Below are 13,638 nucleotides of genomic sequence, written 5' to 3' on the forward strand. Positions count from 1 at the left end.
CCATTACTGTGCTATGGTAAGCTGTTAGTTACTGATATCAAAATGGCATGCAAGGCAACCTTACCCTTGAGACTTTCTCTTTATAAGGCCCAAACTGCAGGAAATTATAGCCTTGTATTCCTAAGTATTGTGGGAAATTATTTTTGCTAACCATTGACCTATAATCTGCTTTGCTTTAAACAGTGCAAAATTCAAACATGATAAAAAGAAGTAGTAGTCCTTTTGTAACTTTAGGGAACCAGAGATCACTAGATAAGCAAACTAAGTGTAGAAAGGTGTTAGTCTGTCTCTTTGTAAACTTGATACCTACCTACGCAGATATCCTTAATTTCACATTATGATCATAGTAACTTGAATTTAAATAGTGCTTTGTGATTTTCAAAATATTTTATATTTTTTTTTGTATTTTCATTTAAATTACATAATTGATCTTTATAACAACCTTATGTAGGTGGTGAGTAGGACAGAGTATTTACACTTACTTTGCAGATTGGAAAAGTGAGACATTCAACTCACATGATGGACCCTGTCTATCGCTTCTGTTTTAGTGGGAAAATAAAACTTGAAACTGGTTTCCTGACCCCATTCTAGTTGTGTCACTATACTGTGAAGATATTTCCAGAAATATAGCAACTTCTGACACTGCAGCACTGTTCAAGTGACATGATGGCTTAAATTCTGCTGTGTTTTAGACAGCTTCTCTAATTTTTCAGAAGAAATTTAAGGCATATGCAGATGTATGATACAGTCTGCACACATTTTTGTAGGGAAAGAAACTAAAGCATTGTCACACAAGAGGTGAGTGATAAAGGATAGGTAAAATTTAAAAAACAATCTCTCTTTGTTTTTTGTTGTTGTTTTTTTTTTAACTGCAGACTTTGTTTAATATGGTTGTAGAAGTACCTCGGTGGACAAATGCTAAAATGGAGGTATGAATATTTTCTATTAATATCAAATGGAAATTATAAGTAATAATGATATAAAAACTTTGTTTCAAGTCGTTTGGCATAATATTTTTGAATTTCGCATGGTTGACAAACTACTTTATGATACAAACAATTGAAAACACTTTTGTGAACTTTGAATCTCATTTCTAAAAGCAAAATAGAGCTGAATTTTTACTTTGAAGCACGTGTTTTCTATTTTTGCCGTTCTAGTTTGTTATACACATATTTATTTAATTTTCTTTGACTCTTCTGTCTTTGAAAATAACAAATCTTTTCAAGGTTTATTTAAACAGATTCTGAGATATATTTTTGTTCATAGATACAGTTGAAATATACTTATTTGGGAATCATGGCAAGTTTAGTTTGTAAGGACTTAATTGTCCTTTAGATTTTACTCTACCAGGAACGAAAACATTTTATTGGCCAACTCTTGATCAATGAACACTAAGAGTGTCTGCTAATTCCCCTGGTTACCTTTTTTTTTTTTTTTCTTTTCTATCTTTTCATGAGGCATGAACCTATCAAGAACTTCCCTTTTGCTTTTCAGAATTTTATTGTTCCATCTTCAGTTAGGTAAGATCCCTTAAAGTTCTGAGTGAAATTTAATTTGTGGCACTTAGTTTCCTTCATTATTTAAGTCTTTTCCTATAGCTTTGGATGCAATGGCAAATACTATTTAAAGTATTTTAATTAAAGATTATTATGTAGGTATGTATTTTTCAGAATTTATATTAGAGAATTGTCACTAATTACTAGCATTGCTTTGGTTAATATTTTGATAAGGAAAAGTAAAAATAATAGGTTCTTTTTTTGGTCTTCCTTCAGAATGTTTCAGAATTCTGGCTACTTTCTACCTCAGGTATAAGATCAAGAATCTGAGAATCTACCTAATTTAAGCAGTGTTTATTCACTAAAAAATGGCTTCAGTCATTCTTTATAGGATAGATTTTTTTTTTTTTTTTACAAGGCAGTTTGAGTATGTTTGATAGAAAGAAAACAAATGGAATTACTTGATGAAAATTAAGTTAACCTTTTTATCATAAGATTGATGATAAGATGCCCAAAATTAGTATTTTCACTAATTTTTACTAATTAAAAAAACAAAAACAAAACAGCAAGTAGGTTAATCTTTATCCTCTTGCCATTTCAGTCATTCTGTTATTTGTATTAGAAATGAATGCATAAATAATAGAATACCTACATCTATAATGGGATGTTTCCTTTCCAGATGTTTTTTCTTACACAACACTGTAAATTAGAAATAAGAGCTGGCTTAGCTTATTTTACAGTGTCTTTGACCAGTAAGTTAGAATATAAATATTTAACCTGATAATACCAGATTTAAAACATACAATTTGAATATAGGATTAATCATTTCTCATTCTCCTTCCCCCTTTTTTCCATGATCTGTGTAGATTGCCACGAAGGAGCCATTGAATCCCATTAAACAAGATACAAAGGATGGCAAGCTACGCTATGTGGCGAATGTCTTCCCTCACAAGGGTTATATATGGAATTATGGTGCCCTCCCTCAGGTAACGTTCTTGTAATAATGGTAAAACTTCTCTGTCTTCTGAAAAAATTTTCTTGTAAATCCTGTGGACTACTTGAAGTTAAATTGGCTCTGAGAACGTGTCAGTTTGACAGATTTGTAAATTTAAAATTTTTTAATGGGGAGTTTCATTGTATCTATAAATTTTTTTCAAACTATATATATGTCTATACTCAAGTTCTTGGAGTTAGGGATATAGAACACTCATATTTGGCATTTTGAACATATTTCCTTTTCTGGGCTTGGCTATTAACAGTCAGTGAAAAATGTTTTATCTGCTTTATCTTCAGTCATTTCTTTGAATGTGACAAATTATGCTTTTATATACCTTCATATGTGATAGCATCCTTTCTTATCCCATTTTGTTTTCTTTTCATGTTTCCTCACTCCTGGAAAATGATATCTCCTTCCAAATTATTTAATGAGTGAAACTCAGAGTATATAGAATGAAAATTTTGTCTAGGCTTAGTGGATATAGAGAAGTATTTGTCTGTATGATTATGAGCCATCTATATTAGGCCATCTATCTGGATATTTAAGCTTTCTATTTTTATTTTATCTATTAATTTTAATATTTCACATGAAATTCCAAAATTATTTTGGAGAAATATCTGAAAAAAGGGAGACTTGCTTTATCCAACTCAAAAAACCAGCTGCCCTTGTAGAATAAATATTTACAGGGGAAGCAAAAAAGAAAATTGTTTTCTAAAGAGTCAGCCTGCCTTTGATGCATTTAGACCACCCACATGGATATGTTCTTGGTTAAAACAAGCCTTTCTAAAATGATGTACTAAGAAAAAGAACGTCTGGCCTGTTGAAACCATGAAGGCAGGTGTTCTGACTCCCCAGGTGCCTAAGTAGACATTCGGTTTGACCTAGCAGTAAAAGGGTAAAAAAAAAAAAAAAAAAAAATTGTTAAGCTTAGGGGATACTGTCTGTAGGAGAGGATGTATGGATGAGGGGAAGGCCAAAGAAGCATTTGAATTAGAGAAAGACAAAAACAGAGACAAAGTAGGCAGGGGATAAACTAAAGTTGATGTATTTGTTTATTTCATTAAACATTTATTAAGTATTTATGTGCTAAGCAGTGTATGGGTGTTGGGTATACAAAGAAAAATGATATATTAATATAAGGCAGCAAATATATATTAATGAAGGCAGCAAAATACGTGACTGAGAATGTGGGTTTTGGAGCCATACTGCCATGTAATAGTAATGTGATTTTGGGTAACTTACTGTGTCGTTCTGTGCCTCACTTTCTTTACCTGTTAAATAGAGATGATAAAATACCTATTCCATATGGTCATGTTGAGGTTAAGTGAGTTATTGCACATTCATCTTAGAAGAGTGCCAGATGGATAGGGATCACATTATTACATCTACTGGTACTTTTATTATATGATCTTTCTTCTAAAGGAATTCAATCTCATGGGGGTAATCAGCAACTGAACCACTGGTTCCCATAGAGCATAATAACTGCTACTAATCATCTCCTAATTATGAGCTTTTGTAGTTTATCTAAAGTCCTGACAAATTTTTTTACTCCTCCAGATATGTTTGAATTTTCAAGATGCTCCTACCTTCGATTATGTTAGTCTGTTAGGTACAGTAGCTCTACTTTAATTATAACAGAATTAGACTGTGGCAGTCTCTTAATGCATCCTGAACTATTGCCTACTGAAATTTAATACTCCATCCAGCATCCAAGATAACATTTTAAAACTTAAATCTGCTAATGTTTTCCTCCTCTAAGAACCTTTTTGGTGGTTTCATATTGCCAAAAGGATAAAACGTGATATTCTTAACATGGCTCTTCCACCCTGCCTAATCAGTCTGGCCTCTGCTTTGTGCTCCAGCCTCGTTTTGCAACAGTTGTCTTTTCTTGCTTCCATTTTACCACAGCGACTCCTTCAGTGTTTCCAATTTCTCTTGTTTCTACACCAAGCCTTCACAGAGCTGTTCATTCATTCAGTACATGTTTTTTGAGTGCCTGATGTTGCGAGGCAGGGTTGTCAGTACTGGAGTTAAAGTAGTAATCAGAATGACAGAGATCCTTCTGGGTCTTTTATTCTGGACAGAGTGACAAGGCAAAAAAAAGTAATAAAATGTACAGTGTGTCAGATGGTGATAAGTGTGTTGGAGAACGATAAAGCAGGGAATGGGGCTATAATATATTGGGATTGTTGCAGTGTTAGATAGGGGGAAGGCCTCAGTGAGTAGGTGTTGAGTGAAGACCTCAAGGAAGTAAGGGGACAAGTAGCATGGACACCTAGGGGAATCCAGCAAGAAGCAGCAAGTTGTAAAGGTCCCAAGGTAGGAGTAGGCCTACTGTGTTGAATAACAGGAAAAAAGGCCAGTGTGGCTAGAATGGAAGTGAGGAAGAATAGACCTGTATTACACTCTCTGCCATTTTTAACCGGAAATTTTTACTATCTTTTTAAACCCAAATCCAAAAGAGTGTGTTAGTCTTTAGCAAAAGAATATACTGTCTATTGCATTGAAGTTACTTACCAAACAAAAATAACTAAGTTGATTAATGTTTTTTTTTTTTAAGTTTATTTTTCAGAGAGAGTGTGAGCGGGAGAGGGGCAGACGGGGGGAGGAGAGAGGGAGAGAATCCCAAGCAGGCTCCACATTGTCAGCACAGAGACCATTGGAGGGCTCGAACTCACTAACTGTGGGATCTTGACCTGAGCTGAAATGAAGAGTGAGACACTTAATTGACTGAGCCACGCAGGCACCCCTAAATTGATTATTGTTTATAGAAAATTGAAATTAGACCAAGTGTTGATGGGACGGGATAATTGTATCTAATATCTTTTTGCTTCATTGTCAGTGTCAAGACAGAATTAATCTTTTAAAATGATAGCCAGCCCCTGATCCCATTTACGTTTTTTATTTCATCTCCAGCTTCCCATCCTTCTTCTCCAGCTCCCTCACTCTTACACTGGCCTTTGCACAATTCCTCTTGTTCCCCAGGCACACTTGTGCCTCAAGCCTTCACATTTATTGTGTCCTCCGGCTTGGAACACTCTTTCTCAGGTACACACATGGCTTACCTCCTTTTTTTTTTTTTTTTTTTTTATGTTTATTTTTTTGAGAGAGAGATTGACAGAGTGTGAGCAGGGGAGAGGCAGAGACAGAGAGAGAGGAAGACACAGAATCTGAAGCAGGCTCCAGGCTCCAAGCTGTCGGCACAGAGCCCGACGTGGGGCTCGAACCCATGAACCGTGAGATCATGACCTGAGCTGAAGTCAGACGCTCAACCGACTGAGCCACCCAGGCACCCCACATGGCTTACCTCCTTAAATGTTTGCTGATAAATGACCTTCATGATGTCTGCCCTGATGATCCTCTAGAATTTTAACCCTGCCTCCTGAATTTTTGTTCTGCTTCATACTTTATTTTTTTCCCTTTTCTATAGAACCTACCAACTTCTAACATGTTCCATAATTTAGTTATTTATTATATTTGTTGTTAATTTCTTCTAGCTAGAATGCAGACTCCAGGAGGATAGGGATTCTTTCTGTGTTGTACATTGACATTTTCCAACTAACTGCTTAGCTTAGTGCCTGGCACAGAGTAGGTAATTAATAAATATTCGAGAAAGGGTAATGAATTCATTGTGTGTGTTGCATTTGTTTCATAAGCTTGTATGGTATTGGATTTTGCCGTTTTCTTATGCTTTGTCTTGTAACAGCAGGATATGTGTTAAGAGCAGTTACCAAGCCAACCGTGCTTGGAAGAACATTAAGCTGTAGAGTATTGTTTAAGTAGGAGTCTCTCTCACTTACTGGTGATTCATCAGTGTGCTGTGTTTAGTTCAGATCTGTTGAACCTTGATAACTTCTCCCTCGCTGGCAGTAGTGCCGTCCCCAAAGGTTGAGTTTGGCCTGAGCAGAAGCTTGCTTTGTTTTCTCCCAGTTATATTTCCATGTATAATGGATTATTCCAATGTTATATCTTCTGAGTGAATATTTAGAAGACCTGTTAATGTTAGTGGACTGGGTAATGTTAAAGGACTAGAATCATGAAATTTTAACTTTCTGTAATTTTTTTTAATAAACAACAATATTTTTTAGTTGAAGTATAGTTGATACACACTATTACGTTACTTTCCGCTGTACAGCACAGTGATTGGACAACTCTGTAAGTTATGCTGTGCTCACAAGTGCAGCTACCGTCTGTCACCATATAATGCAGTTACAATACCACTGATCTATCCCTATGCTCTACCTTTCATCTCTGTGACTTACTCATTGCATAACTGGAAGCCTCTACCTCCCATTCCCCTTCACCCGTTTTGCCCACCCCTTCCCTCATCCCCAAGATTTCTTCGGTATTAATGTAATGCTGTTGTGTTTATTATTCATATTTCATTATGAATGTGGTTTATTGACCCCAAGTATCGATTAGTACCACCTATTAGTTTTATAACCTGGAGCCAGTGACTCAATCTCTTTAGGCCTATTTGTACATCTCTGTCATCATACCACCCACCCCAGAAGGTTATTGTCAATATCGAATGGGATAATCAAAGCAAATGTTTTAGTTCCATAGTTAGTTTTCAAGAATATTATTTCAATGTTGACACTGTTGCTGCTGATAGTAGCTGCTAATAGTAAAACATCTCATAGAGGCTTTTGCTTCAGATCGAATCTATTAAAATAGATAGTGGCTAGGTAGATCCTACTTCCTTTGATCTGGTTATAGGAATCCTGATTAATCAGGAAGTAGCTCTCAAGAAGCACCTGTATATACAGCTCTGTACAAGTCAGTTATGTTTCGACCTAAGGCCCAGAGCATGGTGACTACAGATGTATTGATTAATATTTATAGATTGTAAGTAATGATACCAAACACCTGCACAAGGTTGAGAAAGATTTATTTTAGGCTAGATCAATAATCTTTGTATTTTGATTTATTTATTTTCATAGCTTATAGTCATCTTTTTTATGAGATTAACATTATTTATATTTCTGCTGATAGTTTCTCATTTTTTTAATGTTTTTCTTGGGTCCATGCTAAAATTTTTCTATATAGGTGGTATACATACGTATGTACTGGTAGGTATATACCTATAAGTCACATTGCCTACTATGCGTTGCACACTTATTTTACTAGGTATTGTCAACTGTTTACAAAAGGCATTGTTACAGTGTACACACCCGTTAGCAGTATATGGGGTTCCAGGTGCCTTACATTCTTACCAGTACAGTTGACCCTTAAACAACATGAGTTTGAACTGCATGGGTTTGAATCCACTTATGTACAGAGTTTTTATAGTATAGTATTATAAATGTATTTTCTCTTTATTATGATTTTCTTGATAACACTTTCTTTTCTCTAGCTTACTTTAAGAATATGGTATATAATTCATACAAAATATAAAATGTATTAATTGTTTATGTAATTGGTAAGGTTTCTGATCAACAGTAGGTTGTTAGTAGTTAAGTTTTGGGGAAGACAAAGGTTACAGTCAGATTTCCAGCTGTGCAGGGGTTTAGCATCCCTAACCCCTACGTTGTTCAAGGGTCAACTATATTTTGCATTATTAGATTTTTAGGTTTTTGACACAGTGTCATGTTAATGGTTTTAATTTTTATTTTTCTGATCAGACTAGGTATCTTTTCATATATTTATAAGTCATTCATGTTTTCTCTTTAAATTACCTATTCTTGTCTTTAGCCCATTTTGTATTGAGTTGCCCTTTTTCTTATTTAGTTGTGGAAGTTATTTCTACGTTCTGAATGCCAATCTTAACTTTTGGGAAGCAAATACTAAGATTTGGAATTTCCTCTTGTGGATGTTGAGGGTTTTTTTAGTTGTTCCTCTGCCTAGTTATACAGTTAGGACTCCACAAGAGGGCGTCATCAAAGTTTTAAATTTGTCAAGATTTCTTCTCCTGGTGATTACTTAAAATTATACTATATATTAAAGTTAAGTTAGAAATCATTTAATGTGAATCTCTTTTTGTAATAAAAACTGAGGCCTGTGCATATAAAGCATTAAAGACAGGACTGGAAATAGAATGAACCAGTCAAGTGTTTTGCTGTAAAGGAAATCACGAAGAACTTGCCTTAGAAGTGACAAGATTGTAGAGCTTGCACTTATGTACTTATTTCCTCAACAGGAGGAATAAATTGATAGATAATATGGAAAGTTGAGTTCTGAGAGGAATATAGACCAACCAATTAACAAATGGAAAGACTTACTAAAACCATATAGAGTACAAACTTATGTGACGACTATTTTTGTCTCAGTTCACGGAGAGAATTTCTTAAAATTAAAGCTGATCAAAATGAGCTAAGTTATCTCATGAATTTGTGAACTTCCTATTCACTGGTAGTATTCATGTAGATTATGAATGACCACTAAACTAACAATCATAGAACTCAGGACTGAGATGTATCTAGCAGTTGTCTCTAGCCATTTTTTTAATAGGTGAGGAAACAGGTCTGGATGTTCTGGCCAAGGTAGTTTGTGACTGAAGTAGGACTAGAATCTAGGTCAGAGTGACTTTAGCTTATCACATTTGTTGCCTGAGAGTGGAAGTGAAGTTAAAGGAGGTTCAAGAGAGGATTCCTGCATTAGGAAGGAAGAACCTTTCAGATATTTTTCTGCTTCTGCTTCTGACTTTTCTGATTTCAGTTATAGTTCAGTCCCATCTTGGTTTCTCCAGCACATTAAGATTAATTTTATAGCATTTATGACAAATGCTGTACCATTTATTAACATGACATTCTTCAGGGTATTGACTGTGTCCTTGTCCTATTCATCTCTGTTCCTAACTCCTGGCCCAGAGTAGGTACTCAGTAAATATTGACTGTGTGAATGGATGCCTACTTGGGAGATTCTGAGAGTAAGAACAGGTATTTAAAAGAAGAGAACCATGAAATAGAATAAGGTTTTATCTAAAAGTAATTGCCGATCAGTTGCCATTGAAACTTGGGCGTCATAGCCTAATAATTAATACCTTGAGTCTCATCCCATTGCCACCATTTAGAAAATGTGAGCTTGGGAAACTTAAATTCTTTATGCTTCAGTTTACTTATCTGTAAAATGAAGTTAACGTGTGTGGGGGTGGGGGGTGGTTGTGTGTATCATGCAGAAAGTGCCTCTCACCTAGAACCAATGTGTTTATGTCAGTTCTTCTTATATTTTGCTAGTAATATTAGTATTTGGGGTAGTGACATCTTGGTTTACTGATTTTTTTTTTTTTTTTTTTTGGTAAGGGTGGGTTCATTTTATTCCTAAATATAATTAGCACCAGAAGGAAAATATTGGAGTTTATCTAGGGTTTAGCTATAAATAAGGGTATATTTTTAAAATTACCTTTAAAAAATTAGAAGAACCAAGCTTGGATAATCTGAAATTATCTCTAGATAACAGTCCTGAGGTAACACAGTCTCTGCGTGTCTTGTAATGTAAATCTGAGGAAAATAATTTTGGGGAGCTTCCACATTTCCATTTAGAATTAGGTAATTATGAGGCTTTTTGGGAAGGATTGTGCCTAGGAGATACTTAAATTTGGTAACAAATTTCTGTTAGTGGTGTGTATTTATAAAAATGCCCATGTGTATATTTTGTAACCAACAAGGTATATCTTTTAAGTAAACTATAGAGTTGACAATTTTTTGTGTTTTTGTCAAGGTCTTGAGATTTGATGGCAAAATAGAGGGTTTTTTTTAACTGAAATGAAATGAGACAAAAATAGATTTTTCTTTTATTTGGTGTAGATACTATCTTGTTCTTTAGTTTATGAAGGCAAAGCTGTTTTTGTTTTTTGTTTTTTGTTTTTTTCCTAGTAGAAGTCATTTAAAGTATAGGAAGTGTATTTTCAAACACGGAAAGCTAGACTCAGTGCTATTACCATGTCAAAGGAAGCAGTGAATGATGGAAGCAACAGTTTAGGCAGCCAGTGGAAATGGCATAGACAGTGGAAATCTCTGAACTGAAACTTGAAAAGTGAGCATGAATTTACATGCTGACTCAACTTGGAAGAAGAGTATGTTTGTATTTTCAGATGTGATTACACAGAAAAATGAGAGGCAGGAGGGAGGAAATACTGTAAATTTGTCTTAATTATTATGATGTTTAAGGTTTTACTGGCATGTTGGCATGGAGCTTGTGTAGTTTCTGAAAATGTTTCCTTTGGATTACGACTGCAAAACTTTGATCATGTGGAAAAATTGAGATACATTTTAATGAGTATTAACCTATATTTTTGCCTCACTTCTCCCTTTTTTTTTTAGACTTGGGAAGATCCCTGTCGAAAGGATAATAGTACAGACTGCTGTGGAGATAATGACCCTATTGATGTTTGTGAAATAGGCTCAAAGGTTTGTTTTCTAGAAAATGCTATTCTAATATATGTTCTAGTTTATTCATGCTGTAGAATTTCAGTTCTCTTTAGTTCGTCAGCTCTTCTAAGTTCTAGCCTATCAATCCCTCTGATACGAGTCCCTTTTTGTATCTTTGTTTCTTTCTCTTACACTAGGGGTTGGTCAACTGCAGCCATGGCAAGTCAAATATAGGGCACCACCTGTTTTTATTAGTAACACATTATGCCCATTCACTTACGTATTCGGTGTGGCTGCTTTTGCACCAAAGTTGGGGAGTGGTAGCAGAGATCGTGCCATCCACAAAGTCTAAAAGTAACGACTATCTGAGTTTTTACAGAAAATGTTTGCTGAGTCTTGTCTTTAGCTTCCTTACCATTATCCAGACAGGAAATGTAATACTGAGTAAAGTCAGCTGGTACTCTTGTTTTTGTGTCTGCTTCCAGGTTGCCAAGACCTACTGAAGGAGAATAAAACCTACAGTTTCATAGGTTGCTGCTACTTCTAGGATTCTGTGTGTTTTGGGTCTATTCTTCTATCGCATTTCTTGCTAATATTTGTTGTTCTCTGCAGACATTCAATGGCTTGCACTTCGTTCTCACTTAAAGGCAGAACATTTTGTCTTTAAATTTTGTAGAGCCCCTAGAAACCAGCAGATAAGAGCTCCTTTACCCTTCTTAGACAGCCAAACTACCTGGGTCCACACACATTATTTCTTCCCTTTCTTCTCTTACTGTGAGAACTGTCTTTCTTATGTGAGACCTGGGCTTCTACCTGTGCTCTAGATCCTGCCCCTTCCTGCCTCTTGAGTGACAGTTTTCTTATCCCTTCTCTGTTCTGTATTCACAACTTCTCTTTCTTTATTGGCTTCTTCCCCCTCACATGAAGACTCATAAAAAGAGTTTTCAACACTCATCTTCATCTGCTACTTTCCACTTAATCTTTAGCCTGCTTCAGAATTGTTTCCATCCCCCATTATTTCTGTGAAACTACTCTCACAAAGGTTCCTGCTAACTTTCTTTTAGCCATATCTAGCAGGCCTGTTTCATAGGTTTTGTCTATCTTGAATTTCCCTTAGCATTTTATACTGTTAACTTTGTCTTTCTTCTTGAAACAGTCTCCTCACTGGACTTTGTGTCATAATATCTTGGTTGTGCTCTAATTCTGTTTTCTTCTTGATTTCTTCTTCAAGCTCCTTAATTCTTAGGTATTGGTTGGCCTGAGGGTCATGCCTTTGTCCAGCTCTTTTCCTTTAATTGGATCTACCTTTATTTTCCTTCCAAGGGAACAGAATCTTTGTTTTTGCCTGGTTTTGTTTTTATCTTTGACCCGAATTCCTTCAACATTTAGGACTTTTTTTTTCCTTTGGTAATATTTATTGTTCAAGAAAATTGTAGTTATGTTAATGAAAATGAAATCAAGCATAAACCTTCCCTCACAATCCTGCTGTCCCAATAATTCATTTTGTTTTTTATCTTTTCCATGTTTTCTTCCTCTTGGGATAAACATATAAACATTTTGATTTTGTTAGCCATTTTTTCCAGTTTATTTTCTGTTATACAGTTAATAAAGTTAAAGGCTTTCCTGAATATAGCTTTTCCTTTTTTCATTTCTTTTGGGACAACTGGATATGGGGGGCAGGGTTTTTAGACTGGCCTCTCAAAGCTGTCTGCCCTAATCCCTAGAATCTGTGAATATGGTAATATAGCACTCCCTTGATAATATTATTTTATATACCACAGTTTACTTTCAAGTAGGATTATCCTGGATTTCCCGTGCAGACCCAGTGTAATTAAATGCACCCTTAAAAGTAAGGAGCTTTCTCTTACTGGTGGGAGAAGAACTCAGAGGTTCAAAGTGTGAGAAGTACTGATGTGCCATTTCTGGTTTGAACATGGAGAAGGGGGCACATGAAAAAGAATGCAGTTGGCTTCTAGTTGCAGTGAGTGGTCCCTAGTTGACATCCAGCAAGTTAATGGGGTCCTCATTTGTACAACTACAAGGAACCAACTTTATGTGGATTCAGTTTTAGAACCTTCAGATCAGAGCTCAGCCTGTGCAGCACCTTGATTTCGTCTTTGTCAGGCAGTAAGCAGAGAATCTAGCCATGTTGTGCTTGGATTTCTAACTCATGAATACTGTGAGATAATAAATTTAAACTGTTTTAAACCTTTAGGTTTGTCATAATTCATTATACTACAGTAGAAACACAGGATAACAGGCTTTAAGCCGTTTTACTTGCCATGGTTTTCTTGTATTGATTGGGTCCAGCTGAAGTTTTACCTCCTTCAAATTTGGAATCAGCACAGAACTTTTGTGGTAGACCACTGTTATATCCTGCTCATACCAAGCCCTTGAGAAGTTAGCAGTTGACAAGTGTGAGCTGATAAATACAGGTAGAGCCCAGAGAGAAAAAATATTATCTGTAGAAGACTCTTACATTCTAGTTCATGCATGTGTTATATCTTTTGCTCTTTACTTCAAGGAATAAGTGATAGGATCTCCATTTCATTGTTGAGAAACCAAGTCCTAAAACATTATGTGAAGTAATTTGCCAAACACCTTTACGAATGATGGAGAAGGAATTCAGCTTCATAGTATTTATGACTTAAAAATCCTATGTTTTGAAATCTTTCCATAAGAGCTAGAAAGGTTGATAATAATTCCCATCTGATTCTTCCTAAAAGCTTTGTGGCACACCTACGTTGTTTGAGAATCTCAACTCATTTTTCAAGAATGAACTACAAGAACTGCAAGAATTAGTAACAGGCTCTGCTGGAGCCATTGATTTCCTTGG

General features: G+C 35.5%; 1 protein-coding gene across 4 annotated transcripts in view; it reads left to right on the top strand.

The window, feature by feature from the left end:
• The window catches only part of PPA2 (inorganic pyrophosphatase 2), a 91,148-nt gene that overhangs the window by 22,151 nt on the left and 55,359 nt on the right, over positions 1-13,638 (top strand). For all 4 annotated transcript variants that reach the window (XM_045471318.1, XM_045471327.1, XM_045471300.1 and 1 more), the window contains 3 exons: positions 876-929; positions 2,363-2,482; positions 10,755-10,841. In XM_045471318.1, the coding sequence (XP_045327274.1) occupies positions 876-929; positions 2,363-2,482; positions 10,755-10,841 (261 nt within the window). The remainder of the gene's footprint in view (positions 1-875; positions 930-2,362; positions 2,483-10,754; positions 10,842-13,638) is intronic.

This window comes from Leopardus geoffroyi, chromosome B1 (assembly GCF_018350155.1).
Source record: "Leopardus geoffroyi isolate Oge1 chromosome B1, O.geoffroyi_Oge1_pat1.0, whole genome shotgun sequence".
Taxonomy (NCBI): Eukaryota; Metazoa; Chordata; class Mammalia; order Carnivora; family Felidae; genus Leopardus; species Leopardus geoffroyi.